General features: G+C 54.0%; 7 protein-coding genes across 7 annotated transcripts; 2 read left to right on the top strand and 5 right to left on the bottom strand.

The window, feature by feature from the left end:
* Positions 1-125: 125 nt before the first annotated feature.
* BROUX77_005765 (uncharacterized protein) lies at positions 126-2,837 on the bottom strand (the record flags this gene model as incomplete). Its single annotated transcript, XM_073750674.1, has 1 exon — positions 126-2,837. One exon carries the CDS (start codon positions 2,835-2,837, stop codon positions 126-128), a length of 2,712 nt encoding a protein of 903 aa, XP_073604002.1.
* Positions 2,838-2,887: 50 nt separating this feature from the next.
* Positions 2,888-4,189, bottom strand: BROUX77_005764 (uncharacterized protein; the record flags this gene model as incomplete). The annotated part of the gene is made up of 1 exon (XM_073750673.1): positions 2,888-4,189. One exon carries the CDS (start codon positions 4,187-4,189, stop codon positions 2,888-2,890), a length of 1,302 nt encoding a protein of 433 aa, XP_073604001.1.
* Positions 4,190-4,584: 395 nt separating this feature from the next.
* BROUX77_005763 (uncharacterized protein) lies at positions 4,585-5,418 on the bottom strand (the record flags this gene model as incomplete). The annotated part of the gene is made up of 1 exon (XM_073750672.1): positions 4,585-5,418. The coding sequence occupies one exon, from the start codon at positions 5,416-5,418 to the stop codon at positions 4,585-4,587; it is 834 nt and encodes a 277-aa protein (XP_073604000.1).
* A 594-nt stretch (positions 5,419-6,012) lies between these two features.
* Positions 6,013-7,056, top strand: BROUX77_005762 (uncharacterized protein; the record flags this gene model as incomplete). The annotated part of the gene is made up of 1 exon (XM_073750671.1): positions 6,013-7,056. One exon carries the CDS (start codon positions 6,013-6,015, stop codon positions 7,054-7,056), a length of 1,044 nt encoding a protein of 347 aa, XP_073603999.1.
* Positions 7,057-7,553: 497 nt separating this feature from the next.
* On the top strand, positions 7,554-10,748 carry BROUX77_005761 (uncharacterized protein; the record flags this gene model as incomplete). The annotated part of the gene is made up of 1 exon (XM_073750670.1): positions 7,554-10,748. The coding sequence occupies one exon, from the start codon at positions 7,554-7,556 to the stop codon at positions 10,746-10,748; it is 3,195 nt and encodes a 1,064-aa protein (XP_073603998.1).
* Positions 10,749-11,048: 300 nt separating this feature from the next.
* On the bottom strand, positions 11,049-12,464 carry BROUX77_005760 (uncharacterized protein; the record flags this gene model as incomplete). The annotated part of the gene is made up of 1 exon (XM_073750669.1): positions 11,049-12,464. One exon carries the CDS (start codon positions 12,462-12,464, stop codon positions 11,049-11,051), a length of 1,416 nt encoding a protein of 471 aa, XP_073603997.1.
* A 608-nt stretch (positions 12,465-13,072) lies between these two features.
* Positions 13,073-14,560, bottom strand: BROUX77_005759 (uncharacterized protein; the record flags this gene model as incomplete). The annotated part of the gene is made up of 1 exon (XM_073750668.1): positions 13,073-14,560. One exon carries the CDS (start codon positions 14,558-14,560, stop codon positions 13,073-13,075), a length of 1,488 nt encoding a protein of 495 aa, XP_073603996.1.
* Positions 14,561-15,213: the final 653 nt, after the last annotated feature.

Genomic DNA, 15,213 nt, shown 5'->3' with positions numbered 1-15,213 from the left:
ATTCGGACCGTCAGTAGTCGGGCCTTTGCGGACTCGGACCACCGACACTCGAACCACCGTTGCTCAAGCCACACCGGCTTCAACTCGGGCAATCAGGCAAAGCCTTGACCCGGGTCTCCCAGACCCTAACAACCTCGGTCGGACGTGATGGCGCGGGGTAGACCATGGTGGGCAAAGACGTGTGTGATGAAGGCTCTGGCTACGTCAGAGGCAGTATACGATTTCAGCGGTATCAAGATTTTACTCTTTGACAGCCGGTCTGTAATACCTAAGATAGTAGTGCAGCCTTCGGACTCAGGGAGACCGACGATGAAATCCATGGCGAGTTCTTGCCAGGCACGGTCCGGGACGGGCAGGGGCTTCAGGAGGCCACGCTTCTGGTCGCGCCAAATCTTGCTTTTACCGCAAGTGTCGCAATTACCAACGAAGCGGCGGACATCGTCAGAGAGGCCAGGCCAAGCGTAGGAGCGGCTGACTAGATCACGGGTTGCTGATCCTCCAGGGTGACCGGTGAGCGTGGAGTCGTGGACTTGCTGGATGATACGAGTGCGGAGGGGCTCGTAGTACGGGATCCACAGGCGGTCACGCCAGAGGAGACGGGTGGCGGAGTCGAGAGTACACTCGCTGATCTGCCAAGGAAGGCCCCACTCGTTGGGGAACGAGCGGGCTTGTTCTTGGACAGCTTGTCGCGCTTGCCAATAACGTTCGTTATGGGTAAGTGCCGAGTGCCAGAGGGTCTGGAGTTCCGGGTCAGCAAAAGGGGCATCTAGGGCAGCGTGGTCGAGGGTCAGGGTTCCTTCAGGGTCTTTGTCAGGCTCTTTAGCCCAAACGGCGGCGGCAATGACGAAGTCGGGCCCGTCAGGGCGCAGAACTTGGTGGACACGGGACTGGAGGCGTTCATCGGAGAGGTCTTGGGGCAGGTCTTGGTCGCGGCGGGAAAGGGCATCGGAGGTCACTTGAGTAACGCCGGGTCGATGAATTAACCGAAAGTCGAACTCGGACAATTCATGGGCCCAGCGGCGTTGGCGTTCTGACAGGGTTCTTTGCTTCTGGAAGTACAAAAGGTTCTGGTGGTCGGTGTGTACTTCGAACGGGATGCCAGCGAGGTAGGAGCGCCAAGCGCGGAGGCAGGAGTGGATGGCCAACATTTCCTTATCGTGGATAGGATAGTTGACTTCCGCTGGGCTGAGCTTTCGCGAGAAGTAAGCAACAGGACGCCAAAGAGAATCAGCACCTTGCTGTCTGAGGGAACCTCCCAGGGCCCAGCCGGAAGCATCGGCTTCAACGATGGTGGGGAGGTCAGGGTCGAAGGTGGCAAGGAGCGGGGCAGAGACAAGGGCCTTCTTCAAAGCTTCAAACGAACGGAGTTGTTCGTCTTCCCACTTGAAGGGTTGGTCCTTCTTGGTCAGCAGAGTCAGGGGAGCAGCGACGGTGGAGTATTCGGGGACAAAACAGCGGTAGAAGTTGGCAAACCCAAGAAAACTACGGACTCCGCGGACAGACGTGGGAGCCTCCCATTCCTGGATAGCTTTGACTTTGTCTGGGTCTGCACGGATGCCGGAGCCGGGTTCAACAATGAAGCCGAGGTACTTGATGGACGGGGATTCGAATTCACTTTTATCCCAGTCAAGCTGTAAGCCAGCATCTCCGAGAGCGCGGATGATCTGACAGACAAGGTTACGGTGTTCTTTGCGGGAGTCAGGGCTGTAGATCACTACATCGTCGAGGTAAGCAGAGCAGGAGATACCGAGCCAGCGGGAGAGCACATGATTGATAAAACGTTGGAAAGCAGCAGGAGCACCAGTGAGGCCGAAAGGGGTGACTAGCCATTCATACGCTCCGAGATGGGTGCGGAAGGCCGTGTAGGCTTCACTACCTTCTTTCAGGCGGAGACGGTGGAACGCGGAGATTACATCGACCTTGGAGACGTACTTGGCGGCAGCGATGTCACGGAGGGTGTCGTTGATCAGTGGTAACGGGTAACCATCCTTCTCTGTGACGCTGTTCAGGGCACGGTAGTCTACGCAAAAACGAAGACCACCACCAGGTTTCTTCACGAAGATGACAGGAGCACCTCCCTCAGCACTACTGGCTCGGATAAAGCCAGCGTCGAGCAAGTCGTAGAGAGTTTTCCGGAGCAGCAGCAGTTCTTCTCGGCTCATTGAGTACAGAGGGCACGAGGGCGGGGACAAGCCTGGTTTAAGGCGGATCTCTGTATCAATGCCAGGGCGGTTCGGGGGGAGCTCGGAAGCTTTCTTCCTGTCGAAAGCGTCGATGACAGGAAGGAGCCACTCGGGACAGTTGGCGCGGGGGTCGGTGTAAATTTTGGCCTTGAGGGCCTTCTCAATGTCGTGAAGAGTGGCGGAGAAGATGCGGACATTGTGAGAACGGCGGGCTCTGAGGTGAAAGGCGCGGACGGCGTGGGCAGTAACAGGGAGGACATCGGGATTGGCAGTACAGTTGGTAAGACGAAGGGGAGTGGGCAAGCGGATGAAGACTTCGTTCTGGGCAGGGCGGAGGGAAGCGTCGTGCTTGGCAATCCAGCCTTGACCCAGGATGAGGTCCTCAGTCTGACCAGGGACGATGTAAGCGTAGAGTTTCTCGTCCAATCCTCCGAGACCAAGGTCAAAAACGGCGACTTGATCGATGACGGGTGGGTTTTGGTCATTAACTACTTGAGCAATTGGACGAGGGCAGATGGGCAGGATAGTAGCGTGGGCGCGGGTGGCGGTGCGCGGAGAGACGGTGGCAAGACACAGGCAACCGGAGTCGACGAAGGCAGAGGTAGAACAAGTTTTATTGAGAACAACATCTATATAGGTACCTCTAGCCCCCATTTCCTCCCGAGCGATCTTCTCTCCTTGGGGCTCTAGACGGCGACGTTCGCCTAGAGCTCTCCATTTCCCGACATGTCGCGGGACGCGGGCGTGGGCACAGGCAGGGGCAGAGCTGGGGTCGGCGCAGCAAGCTGGGGAAGGTTGGTGGAGCGGACAGGGACGGTAGTAGTGGGGACAAAGTTCAGTGGACAGTTCTGGCGCAGATGGCCAGTCTGGCGGCAGCGGAAGCAGGCGCGGTTGCGGCGGAGGCGCTCGCGCTCCTCGTCGGTCAGGGGCTGAAGGGCCGTGGCAGTGACAGTGGGAGTCCAATCCATAGCATCGGGGTGACGAGCAGCAGCCGACGGGGGAACGGAGGAAACAAAAGGGCCAGCAGGAGCAGGGGAAACAGGGTGGGCAGCGTACGGAGAGTAGGTCGTGTTATCAGTGAAAGCGGAGTAGTGGCCGCGGCGGGGACGAGGTAGGAATTGCTCAGCCTTGGAAGCGACGTTTTGCATGCAGTTGGTAAATTCAGGGTACGTCGCGGGGACGTTGACATAGACCATCGCTTGTCGGAGGGCAGGCGCCATGGCGGTTTGCAACTTCGAAATGCGGTTGCGGTCGCCAATGATGTTGGCGTCCTGGAGGACTTTTTCGAAGCGGGGCAGGAACAAGGCGAAGGGTTCAGAGGGTCCCTGGCGCATGTTGTCCAGGTGGAAGAGAGCACGGTCAGCAGCAAAGGGGTCGATGAATATGGAGTCCAAGTACTCCAGGAACTGGTGGGGCCCGGTGTCGTTCAGCAAGCCCTGCTCGAAGTACGCCACGACGAGGTTCTGGGCTTCTACCGTCATACGCGCAAAAAGGTACGCGTATTGCTTGCGGTGGTCACCGATTGACTCGCTGTCCAGTGCAAGCTTGGAGCGGGCACTCAGGGCCCAGACGCGGTAGGCAGAGCGTTGGCCGGAAAACAAGGCGATATCCGGGAGGGCACGCTTCCTCGGTTCGAGGTTTCTTTCCGTAGTTGCAACGGGCACGGGAGCAGCGGGGACAGCAGTGGGGACAGGGGACGCAGGGACGACGGCGGGAGCGGAAGTAGCGGTGGCAGCACGGGCAAAAGCTTGGAGATCGGCGATGGCCTGATCTCGTTTTTGTTGGCCACTGTTGAACTCGTCGCGCAATTGTTGTTGCGCGTGGTCGTGCTTCTCGTTGAGCTGCTGGATGGCTTGCAGCAGATCTTGAAGCGACGGGGCCGCCGGGGCTGGAACAGGGACAGTAGGATCGGACATGGCTGTCGGAGGAGGCTCAGAGTCGAAGAAGACGGTGTTGTTGGAAGTGGTGTCAGAGTCGGGGTCGGTGGTAGGTGCACAGTAGGGCATGTGACGGTGGAACAAAAGAGGAACAGAGAGAAACGATATACAGGTGGCGGGTGGTAACGAGGAAAAGGTACGAAGACAGGGTAAAAGAAACGAGGACAGTGTAAACAAGGGTAGATCTGTTTCTATTGTAAGGCTTTACGGTCTAAAGGAGAACGCTTTTAGAACAGCAGAAATAAATTAAGAAACAGATAAAGAGAAAAGACTAATGTACAAGAAAACGGGCGGAAACAACACTATCTATATACGCGCGGTAGAGGTATGACGCGTACCCTTGACAACGACGGTGTGCACACGGGTTTGGCAGGCGGTGAGTAACGGCGGTGTGCAAGGCGGTGTGGACGGCGGTGTAAACGGCGGTGAGGGCGGAGCCTGAGCCTACCTCGATCCATAGATCGTTACAGTTGAAACGTGGCGGGTGCTCCGGATAGTCCAAAGGGCGTAACTAGCCACTCGTATAGGCCGAACCTGGTCCGGAAAGCGGTTTTCCATTCGTCGCCTTCTGTGATTCGTATCTTGTGAAACGCGGCGCGGACATCGACCTTGGTAAAATAGCGTGCCTTGGCTAGCGCTCTCAGAGTTTCACTGATTAGCGGCAGCGGGTAACGATCTTTCTCGGTTATGTCGTTCAGTGCTCGATAGTCCACGCAGAATCGCAGACCGCCTCCGGGTTTCCGAACAAACAGGACAGGGGCGCCTCCGGGGGAGCTGCTAGCGCGAATCCATCCCTTGTCTAAGTGGTCTGCGAGCGTCTTGCGCAGAACCAATAATTCATCTCTCGACATGTTGTACAGGGGGCCCCATGGGACCTCTTTGTCTCGTCCTTGTTCGTCTTTCTTCATCTTTATAGCGTGGTCGATGCCTGGTCGGTTGGGCGGTAAATCTCCTTCGCCATCGTCTAGGAAAATCGGTGCTAAATGCTTGAGTTCCTGCGGGAGTCTCTCGGAAATCTGTTCTCTTGTGAGGCGGGCTTTCACTTCGAGGGCCTTGTTGATGTCTTGAATGGAGGCCGAAAACACTTGTAGCTTCTGTTTGCTCTTCCTTCCTCGTCGAATCTCTGCGGCAAAAACTGCTGCCATCACCATGCTTGCTTTGGGGGCGCCAGCGTGCGCTTCACGCCAGCCTTTCTCTCGGACAATAAGTCGGTCTCCTTGATCCTTGAAGGTAATCATTCGCTCTTTCGCGGAGTACACGACGTCGTTCTTCTCCATCCAGGGCTTTCCCAGGATCATGTCGTAGGCTAAATTCGGTATCACGTAACCGTAGACTCTCTCTTTGCGACCGTCGATATCAATGTCGCACACTGCAATTTCTGAAATCCATCTCTTCTTCGTGTCGTTTTTGTTGGGGTTGCACCCTTAAGGACCGACGGAAGCCCGACACCAACACTAACGGCGTATCCTCGAAGGACTAGTCCGGCGCTGGTACGGCAAAACTAATGCCAGACCAGAACCAAGACTAACGGCACTTCCTAGAGGAACTAGTTGTCGTCGCCGCCGATCGTCGGTTGCCTCCCTTTCCAACAGGATAAATAGTCGCATTGTTTCTACACCATTTAGAGAGTTTAGTTTTGTTCTTCAATTCGAGATCTTTGTCCCTCTGTGTCCCTTTCTGTGAAGATCCAGCTTAGCGTAATCACACCTTAACATCATCTCGAATTCTCAAACCCCCCTTTCCCTTTTCCTTTTTTTTTTTTTTTTTATTTTTCCTTAAGTCACTCTTATCTTTCCTTTTTTTTTACTTTACCGCCGACCCGACGAGGGATCGAGATATATTTTTACTTTTCTTTTACTTTGCCATTTGAATATCCACAGCGGCCAAACCCTATGGCCCCAAACTATTTTGCACCCTCTGACGACGATTCTTCCTTCCACCACAGCTTCCGAGAAGACAGCATACTACCAGAAGTCCCCGGTGAGCCAGAGGTTTTCCACGAAGCAACAATGGCTCACAATAACGAAATGCAGGGACTCCCCAACTCCGCCCCCGCGACCCCAGTGGTTGTGCGAAACACCTCCTCCGACCTCCGCCCGGTCCGTTATGACCATACGCGGCCTGATCTCTACCCAACGTACCGGTCATACGTGGAGATGAAGTACCGCTACGACCACAGTCACTTCAACGGCGCAGGAGGGTTCATTCTGCACTGTTACGGTCTGTTAGCCGACAATGCCTTGCTCCAGGCACAGACCTACATTGCCCGCATGAGCCGCGATCCATCGTTGGAGAACGTGGATAAGTTCCTGGAATTCTTGGACAGCTGCTTCGAGGACACCTCAGCTTCCCGTCGTGCACTCTTGGAGCTGCACACCCTCAAATGCCGAGGTGCCTCTGCTCCGGAACATTTGGCTCGGGTCAGTCGGTTGATGCAGATCGCTGGCTGCTATAGACTGAGCCACGAAGAGCGCATAATGAATCTGAGGCGCACCCTCCCCGGGCAAGTGATGTCTGCCCTGGCTGGTTTCCCAGACCCCCCAACCTACGAACAATACGCACAACAGGTGCTTAATGCCTGGCAAAAACTCGACGAGTGTCGGCATGCCCACCCTCCGAGGAACCCTGCCCGGACGTCCCAGTTCCGCAATGTCCCGGCACAACACTCCCCTGATGCCATGGACTGGGCGCCCACCCATAACAGTGCCCCCCGTCGTGCCAAGTGGGTCTCCAAGGAAGAACTCCAGTCACGAAGAGCCAGAGGACTGTGCCTCCGTTGTGGCGCTGGTGGCCACATGTCCCCTAACTGCCCATTCGAGCGTGCCCGCCCCCCGGTACAACAGAGTGTTCGCGCAGCCACGAACCTCCCTCCTCCTGTACTCGAAGAAGAGGGCGAAGAATATTACGAGACCGCCGAGGAGGACTCGGGAAACTGATCGCCTCTGCCCCAAGTCGTGGTCAGAGGCCCAAGCAGGTTTTCAAAGACGACAAGGCTGCTGTGAAGGAATGGGAAGAGTTGAATAGATCTATTACCAACACATCAATTCAATTAGATGCAGTGATCAACAACACTTGTCCCGTGATTGCATTGATTGACACCGGTAGCGCTTCCCCCTCTATGATCAGCAGTGACCTTGTAAAGAAATGGAAACTTGATACGCTTTTCAGTTCGCGTCCCAGAACGCTGGTACCATTTAATTCAAAGAGTACCGTCACGGTTGACCGACTAGCCGTGTTTAAAATTGACATATCGGGCCACATAGAAAAACATGTGGCGTGGGTAGTACCAAAATTAGCCGAAGACATCCTGATCGGATACCCATGGCTCAAGAAACAAGGGGCAAGGATAGACTGTGAAGCCGACACAGTTAGATTTAAATCCGGCATTGTCGCTCGAGGAAAGGCGACGACAAACCATACCTTCCGCTCTACCATGGTACGAATAAACAGAGCGAGCACCTTCTTCCGCGCCGCCAAGAGAGATAAGCTGCGGGTTTTTGCAGCTTCAATCGAAGATATCAATAAAGCCTTGGCCCGTTTGGAGAAAGATAGAGTACCAGCCAACCCCAGAGAGTGGAAAAAGAAGATCCCAGCTTGGATCGAGCACGACAAGGTCAAGGTGTTTGATCCAGACGCACAATTTGCTAAAAAGATGCCTCCCCGCCGGCCTGGCCAGGATCATAGGATCGAGTTGACCGTGCCCGACGAAGAAGCTCCATGGGGCCCCCTTTATAGCATGACCAGAGAAGAACTCGTGGTTCTTCGCCAGACGCTTCTTTCATTGCTGGAAAAAGGCTACATTCGCCACAGCCAGTCCACTGCTGCTGCTCCCATCCTATTCGTGAAAAAGCCTGGTGGCGGCCTCCGCTTCTGTGTAGATTATCGTGCACTAAACGCGACTATGAAAAAGAATCGGTACCCACTCCCAAACATCAGCGAGACCCTAGCTAATGCTTCCAAAGCTAAGTGGTTTACGAAACTCGACGTTGTTTCCGCGTTTCATAACATCAGAATCGCCGAGGGAGATGAGTGGAAGACCGCTTTTCGAACGCGACAAGGCCTTTTTGAGTGGAACGTCATGCCTTTTGGTCTGGCCAACGCGCCTGCAGAGTTCCAAAGTTTTGTGAACAGTCTGCTACGCCCATACTTGGATGTGTGGTGCTCTGCCTACGTCGATGACATCTTGATTTATACCGACGGCACGTTAGAGGACCACTACGAGAAGGTCAACTTGGCTTTAGCAAAGGTTCTGGAGGGCCAACTGACAATCGACATTGATAAATGTGAGTTCGCGGTATCGAAAGTGAAGTACCTGGGATACATCCTTGAGCCCGGCAAGATTTCAACCGACCCAACCAAAGTCTCTGCAGTGTCGGACTGGCCAACGCCCAAGAAGGTCAGGGACGTTCGAGCCTTCCTCGGTCTATGCAATTTCTACCGCACCTTTGTCAGAAATTTCACTACTCTAGCGACTCCCTTGCTACAGTTGACAAAGAAAGACCAGGCCTTCCAGTGGGGCGAAAAGGAAGAAGAGTCCTTCCAGGCTCTAAAAGAAGCATTCACCTCGACCCCTGTCCTCTGCACGCACAATCCAGATCTGCCAACTGTTGTTGAGACAGACGCGTCTGGCTACTGTCTCGGTGCAGCGCTTCTACAGACGCAGCCCGATAGATCAACTAGGCCTTGTGCTTATTTCAGCCGCAAAATGACTGCCGCCGAATGCAACTACCCGATCCACGACAAAGAGCTGTTGGCTGTTGTCTGTGCCCTGAAGGAATGGCGTGGCGAACTCAAGGGCCTGAAGGAGACGTTTACCATCGTCTCAGATCATAAAAACTTGCTGCATTTTACCAAGTTGCAGCACTTGTCCGAACGCCAAGCTAGATGGTACCTGACCTTGAGCGAATACAACTGCACCATCGTCCACCGTCCTGGTAAACTCTCCCCTCTCCCAGATGCTCTCTCTCGCCGCGACACCCCAGACAACACGAATGACGCGCGCTACAACGACCGACTAGCCACTATCTTGCACCACGACGGTAACGGCCTGAAAGTTTTCTCGACACAAACCACCAACACGCCAGAAGCCCCTTCTACCCCCGAACTTCCGCCTGCCTTACGGGAACTCTGGTCTGATGCCTGTGCTGCCGATGATGAATACGCCATTATCCATAAAGCGTTGACAGATGGACTGTCACAGTGGCCCGAAACAATCAGACACAAGTTGAGAGTCAACATTTCCGACTGCTCTTTGGACGCCAAATCCGCTATTCGATTTCGGAATAAACTATGGGTACCTACTAACGAGCCATTGAGAACCGCCATCCTACAGAACATTCATGACTCGCCCATGATGCTGCACCCCGGAAAGAACGTCATGCAAGTCGAGCTGTCTAGAGAGTTTTTCTGGCCCCGCTACGTCGAAGATATCCGCCGTTTCTGCCGCAACTGTCAAATTTGTGGTAGTTCTAACATTCGTCGCGACAACAAGGACACCACCCTCAAAGCCTTGCCAATTCCCGACCAGCCTTGGGCCGAGATTGCCATCGACTTTATCGGACCTTTGGAACCAGCACAGAAAGGCGGCATCACCTACACCCACGTCCTAACTGTTATAGACCGTCTATCCAAGGGCGTCATCCTTATTCCCGCCGACGCCCTCGACATGGAATCTGTTGCAGATATGTTCTTCCACCACTTTTACCGACACCACGGCATGCCAAAATCTATTTTGTCTGACCGCGAATTTGTCAACGCAGCTTGGCGACACCTCTGCAAACGCCTAGAGATCGAAAGGCTAACCACAACAGCTTACCATCCGGCTACCAATGGAGCTGCAGAGAGGATGAACGCTGAGATCAAAGTCAAACTTGCCAAACTCAGCGCTGAAGGCCCCGCCTGGCTCAATCTACTGCCCATGGTCGAGTTCAGCATCAATGCCACCCCATCTTCTGCCACTAATGTTTCACCTTTCTTCTTGTCTCACGGCTACCACCCACGAGTCTTCGCCGCACCACCATTGCCTGTCGAACCCGACAATAACGGTCCACTCGGACAGGCTGAGAGGGTCATCCAACGCCTGAGAGACGCCCAGAAATGGGCCCACGCCAACCTTTCTCTGTCACGAGCGGAGATGGAGCAACGCGAGAATGAACACCGACGTCCTGCACCAGATTTTCCTACAGGCTCATACGTTTGGCTCACCCTACGCCCTGAACAACAAGGCTCAGGCCTCGGCAGGAAACTTAGAGCAAAATACCAATACTGCAAAGTGTTGGAACAAGTTACCCCTCACACTTATCGTCTTGAAGTACCGGGTACAACTGCTCACGACGTCTACCATGCCGATCGCCTTCGCTCAGCTGCCAACGACGCTTTCCCTTCCCAAAAGACTCACGACGATCGACCAGCACCTATGGAAGTCATCAATGGTGAAGAATACTGGGAGGTCGAAAAGATCCTAGGCGAACGCACTTCTAACGGTGTCAAGCAAGTCAAAGTCAAATGGAAAGGCTACGTCAGACCTGGCTGGGAACCAGTCGACCTTCTGGTCGATACCGACGCCTACAAACTATGGCTCAGCCAAAAAGGAACCAAAACGACGCGCAAAAGGAGGAAGAGAGGCTGATGTTGGGGTTGCACCCTTAAGGACCGACGGAAGCCCGACACCAACACTAACGGCGTATCCTCGAAGGACTAGTCCGGCGCTGGTACGGCAAAACTAATGCCAGACCAGAACCAAGACTAACGGCACTTCCTAGAGGAACTAGTTGTCGTCGCCGCCGATCGTCGGTTGCCTCCCTTTCCAACAGGATAAATAGTCGCATTGTTTCTACACCATTTAGAGAGTTTAGTTTTGTTCTTCAATTCGAGATCTTTGTCCCTCTGTGTCCCTTTCTGTGAAGATCCAGCTTAGCGTAATCACACCTTAACAGTTTTCTGCAAGTAGTAGCTCTCTTCTCTTCACGGGGATACGCTGGAGACCCCGTCGCTTGACTAAACCTTCGTCAAATGCTGATGTTACCAAGCATCCAGTGTCGAGCAGTGCGTCACAATAAAAGAAGTTGTTGACGAAAGTCTCGATCAAAAACGGTGTGGAATGCATGTGGTTGACTGCATCAGCATGGACGATGTTGGTGCCGGTTTTCTTCTTGCGTCTTCTCTTCTTTAAACTCAGGGGCCGAAATTCGTCTGGGTCTACTCTTGTGTCCGCATCGTGTGGAACACTCTCGATAATCTCGTCCATCGGCTCTGAAACTTCTGGAATCATTGCATGGTTCATTCTCGCTGGTCGACGACTCGGGGCAAACTTCGGGCAGTCAAGAGACCGGTGGCCCGTGGCAAGGCAACGGAAACAGGCGTTGCCAGACTTTGCTTTCTCTTTTTCATCTGCAGATCTCCAAGGTGCACGGGGTTTGACGGGACGGGTGCGTTGGCATTCATTGCTCGGGAGCGGCGTGTGGAAGGCGTTGACACTCATTGTCACGTGTTCTTCATCATTGTCGGGGTGCGGTTGCTGGTCCACGACGCTCGGGGTTACAACTTTGGCGGACATTGTTTCTGCTTTCGTCTGGCTGTACCACGTCAAAGTCTTCGACGGGTCCTTGGAACTATATCCTGGTAGCGCTTCCACTCGTCCCGCTACTCTCTTTACTTTCTCAACCCATCTTGGGTAGTCGTCGTTGGGGAGGTTTTTGACTGTGAGGTATACCTGAAGTGTCGAGTTTATGGCGGAGTTCAGGTGTAAAATCTTAACGCGGTCGGGCCAGTCCAAACCTCCACATAAGCCAACTTGGTGCTCGAAATCTTGTAGGAAAGACACAAAACTCTGGTGACTTCCCATCTGTATAGCGCAGAGCTTCTGGCCTGCCTTCTGGATCGCGTCCTTGTCTTCAAACTGGTCGTTGATGTGCTGAAGAAAACTCTTCCAATCCCAATTGTGTATGGCGCCATCGGTGAACCATTGTTCTACTCTCGCTTGTTGCTCAGCGTGAATACTCATGAAAATGCTGAGACAAATTGCTTGGGAAGACCCGATGACGTGAGCTGCGATTTGCGCGCGGACCTTCAACTGTTTAAAATATCTGGGGAAGGACAAAAGCTTTCCATCCCACTCTGGCCACGGTGCGTTGTAGCGGTGGTTAATCATCGGTTGTGAAGGTGGTAGGGCAAGTGCAGGCGCGGGAGGAGCCGGGGCTTGTAGTTTCGCGTGGTTCTGTAGTATCATCTGGACTATTGCGAGTTGCTGAGGCGTAAATACTTCTAATCCTGGGGTATTGGTGGGCTGCTCCTGTTGGGAGTCGCGGGGTAGCCCGGACAGAACATCTTCTGTTTTGTCGTTCATCGTTAAAGTATGCTATCTCACGGCCTGAATGCGAGTCTTAGCTTCTTTCGTCACGTGCGGAACGTGGTATTCTTCGCTTAAGAACCTTGACACTTATGCAAGGTCGGCGGACTTCGTGTGGTGGGGGGACGGGAAGCTTCCTCACAGGCTTCTAAGAGAACAAGGGGTCATGAAGCTTCCTAACAAGCTTCTAAGACAACAAGGGGTAGTGAAGCTTCCTCACAAGCTTCTAAGATAAAAAAAATGTGATGTTAAAGATAATATGTGACGGGTTGTCTAAGTACGGAGAAAACTCATAGTTAGGTCCAATGCTGTTTATTATCTTTAACATAGGGAAGAAAAGAAAGAAAAGGAAGAAGAAAATCCAAACTAAAGATGGGGGAACTGGCTCTGCTTTATAGGCGTTCGACAATCCAGTTGTGTGCGCCCCACCAGGGCAACCAGCCCTATGACCCTTGCACAATAAAAGTGGGTCCATACCCCCTGAACATAAAAGTGGGTCCCGACCCATGTGACACAAAAAGTGGGTCGCACCCTGGTCGACTAAAAGTGGGTCCATAAACCCTAACCCGAAAGTGGACCCAACTTCAAATCACACAAAAAGTGGGTCAACATGGATCAGCCCAAAGATGATCCAACGTCGGGTCCACGACCCGTAACAGTCTGTTGTCGAAATGGAAACCTAGCCACTTGACCATCTTTTGGGGACGCACAGTGACATCACCTACTCGGACAGTTTGGGAGGCCCACTTTGCAGCATCGGTGTAGTGGATGAGCTCAGTTTTGCTCTCTTCAAACTCAATGCCGTAGTCACGAGCCTTGGCCCGCAGCTCCGTCACGAGTTCTTCGAGAAGCGCCGCTGAACGCCTCGGGCTTTTGGACGCCACGGTTACGCTGAAGTCGTCTATATACGACAGCTGAAGTTGTGGTGTGTCGCCGGCCACCCGAGCCACTATATGCCGAGCATACAACAGGAAGAGTAGAGGACTGATGGGGGAACCTTGGGGGATGCCGATGTTAACCGGGGTCATCGGGAACGGCTGACCCTCGATGTGCAGGCCGACAGTACGGTCCTGGAGGAACGAAGCAACCCATTTTCGGAACACCAGGGGAAGACCGAGCTCACGTAAGCTGCGCATCAAGCAGGGCTTTGACACGTGGTCGAAAGCGCCCTTGACGTCAAGGAAGAGAGTGCTTGGAACGAGCTTCATCTCCTTGACCTTCTGCAGGTGGCTGACGTATACGAGAGCGGCGTCCATGGCTGAACGCTGTTTGCGGCCTCCCAGTTGAGTGTCGTCTAGAAGCGAGCTGTCATGGCAATTAGCGAGGTACCCTAAGCGGGTCGCAAAGACTTTCTCGAGCACTTTGCCTAGACAGTTGAGCAGTGAGATGATGCGGTAGGACTTTACGACTGAATAATCAGCCTTTCCGTCTTTCGCGAGCACAATCCCAGTAGCTTGCTTCCAGAGTGTGGGGTGTATTCCGAGGCGAGACAGGGCTTTGTAGACGGAGAGAAAGGGCGCGGGATGGGCCTCAAAGGCGATCTGGATGATCTTGGCGTTCATGCCGTCGGGCCCGGGGGCCTTCTTGGCGTTGGCGGACATGATTGCCTCCTTGATCTCGTGGTCTGTAAGGTCAGGCCAGGGGTATATGCTTCGGTCGGTGTCGTTCGGGGGGGTGTCGTGATGGGGGTCGTGATGGGGGTCGTGTGTATCGGCAACGTCAGGTCGGGGGTCGACACCTGCGCTAGACGTAGCACCCAGTAGCGTCAGGAAAGCCTTTTCCTTCTCCTCGGGGGTATTGGCTAACCCGTCTGGCCCCTGGATGGGGGGGAAGTAACTCGCCGTGGCTGGCTTGGTGTATTTCCAGGCTGTGTAGACCTTTTCGTTGTCAGCGTCAGAAAGAAAGGTAGTCCAGTGAGTAGACTTAGCATCTTCGACAGCATGGGTGTACTTGTTGCGAATCGAATGAAACTCAACCAGCGACAGCCTGCCTCGTCTGTATCTTCTCTCTGCGCGCGATGCGGCCTGACGTTGTGATTGTAGCTCGGGCGTCCACCATGGCTTTGCGCGGGCACTGTGCCTCTTCACTGACATGCACCTCTGACAAGCAGATTGCAGGGCCTCGGAAAGCAGTCGCGCCATTGCGTCACCGTCTGCAGAAATCTCTGCCAGGGACAGCTGAAGCTCAAGGTCAGCCTGGCCAGCCAGCCATTCCTTGCGAAACAGCGACCAGTCGGCCGTCTTGGTGTTGAACGCCGGGTTACGTGTTAGGGTTTTGGGTGTGGTGGTGCTGACGTAATCAAAACTGATGGCCCGGTGATCGGAGCCCGTCTCCTGAAGATACCTCCAGTTCGTAAACAGGCCCGGTCGAGACCGCAGGGAAAATGCGAGGTCGATCACCGAGGTCGTGCTGCTGTTGACGTATGTGCCGCCGTTTGTTAGGGTCTGGGAGACCCGGGTCAAGGCTTTGCCTGATTGCCCGAGTTGAAGCCGGTGTGGCTTGAGCAACGGTGGTTCGAGTGTCGGTGGTCCGAGTCCGCAAAGGCCCGACTACTGACGGTCCGAATACAAGTGGCCCAACCGGCCTTGATCCGAACGCCCGATGACTCACCACGTTTGGGTCAATCAGGTAGGCCTCAGTTGTTCTACCCAGGCAGTATAAAGAGCTGCTGCTCTCTCCTAGTTTTAGTTAGTTCTTTCTTCTTCTCTCCATCGCAATATATCTGTTTCTGCCCTTCTACGTCCTT

Source organism: Berkeleyomyces rouxiae (assembly GCF_048999995.1).
Source record: "Berkeleyomyces rouxiae strain 22BRR77 chromosome Unknown BrBRR77_ptg000006l, whole genome shotgun sequence".
NCBI classification, from domain to species: Eukaryota; Fungi; Ascomycota; class Sordariomycetes; order Microascales; family Ceratocystidaceae; genus Berkeleyomyces; species Berkeleyomyces rouxiae.
Note: the sequence above shows the minus strand (reverse complement) of the source record. Positions and strands in the feature narration are given on the sequence as shown.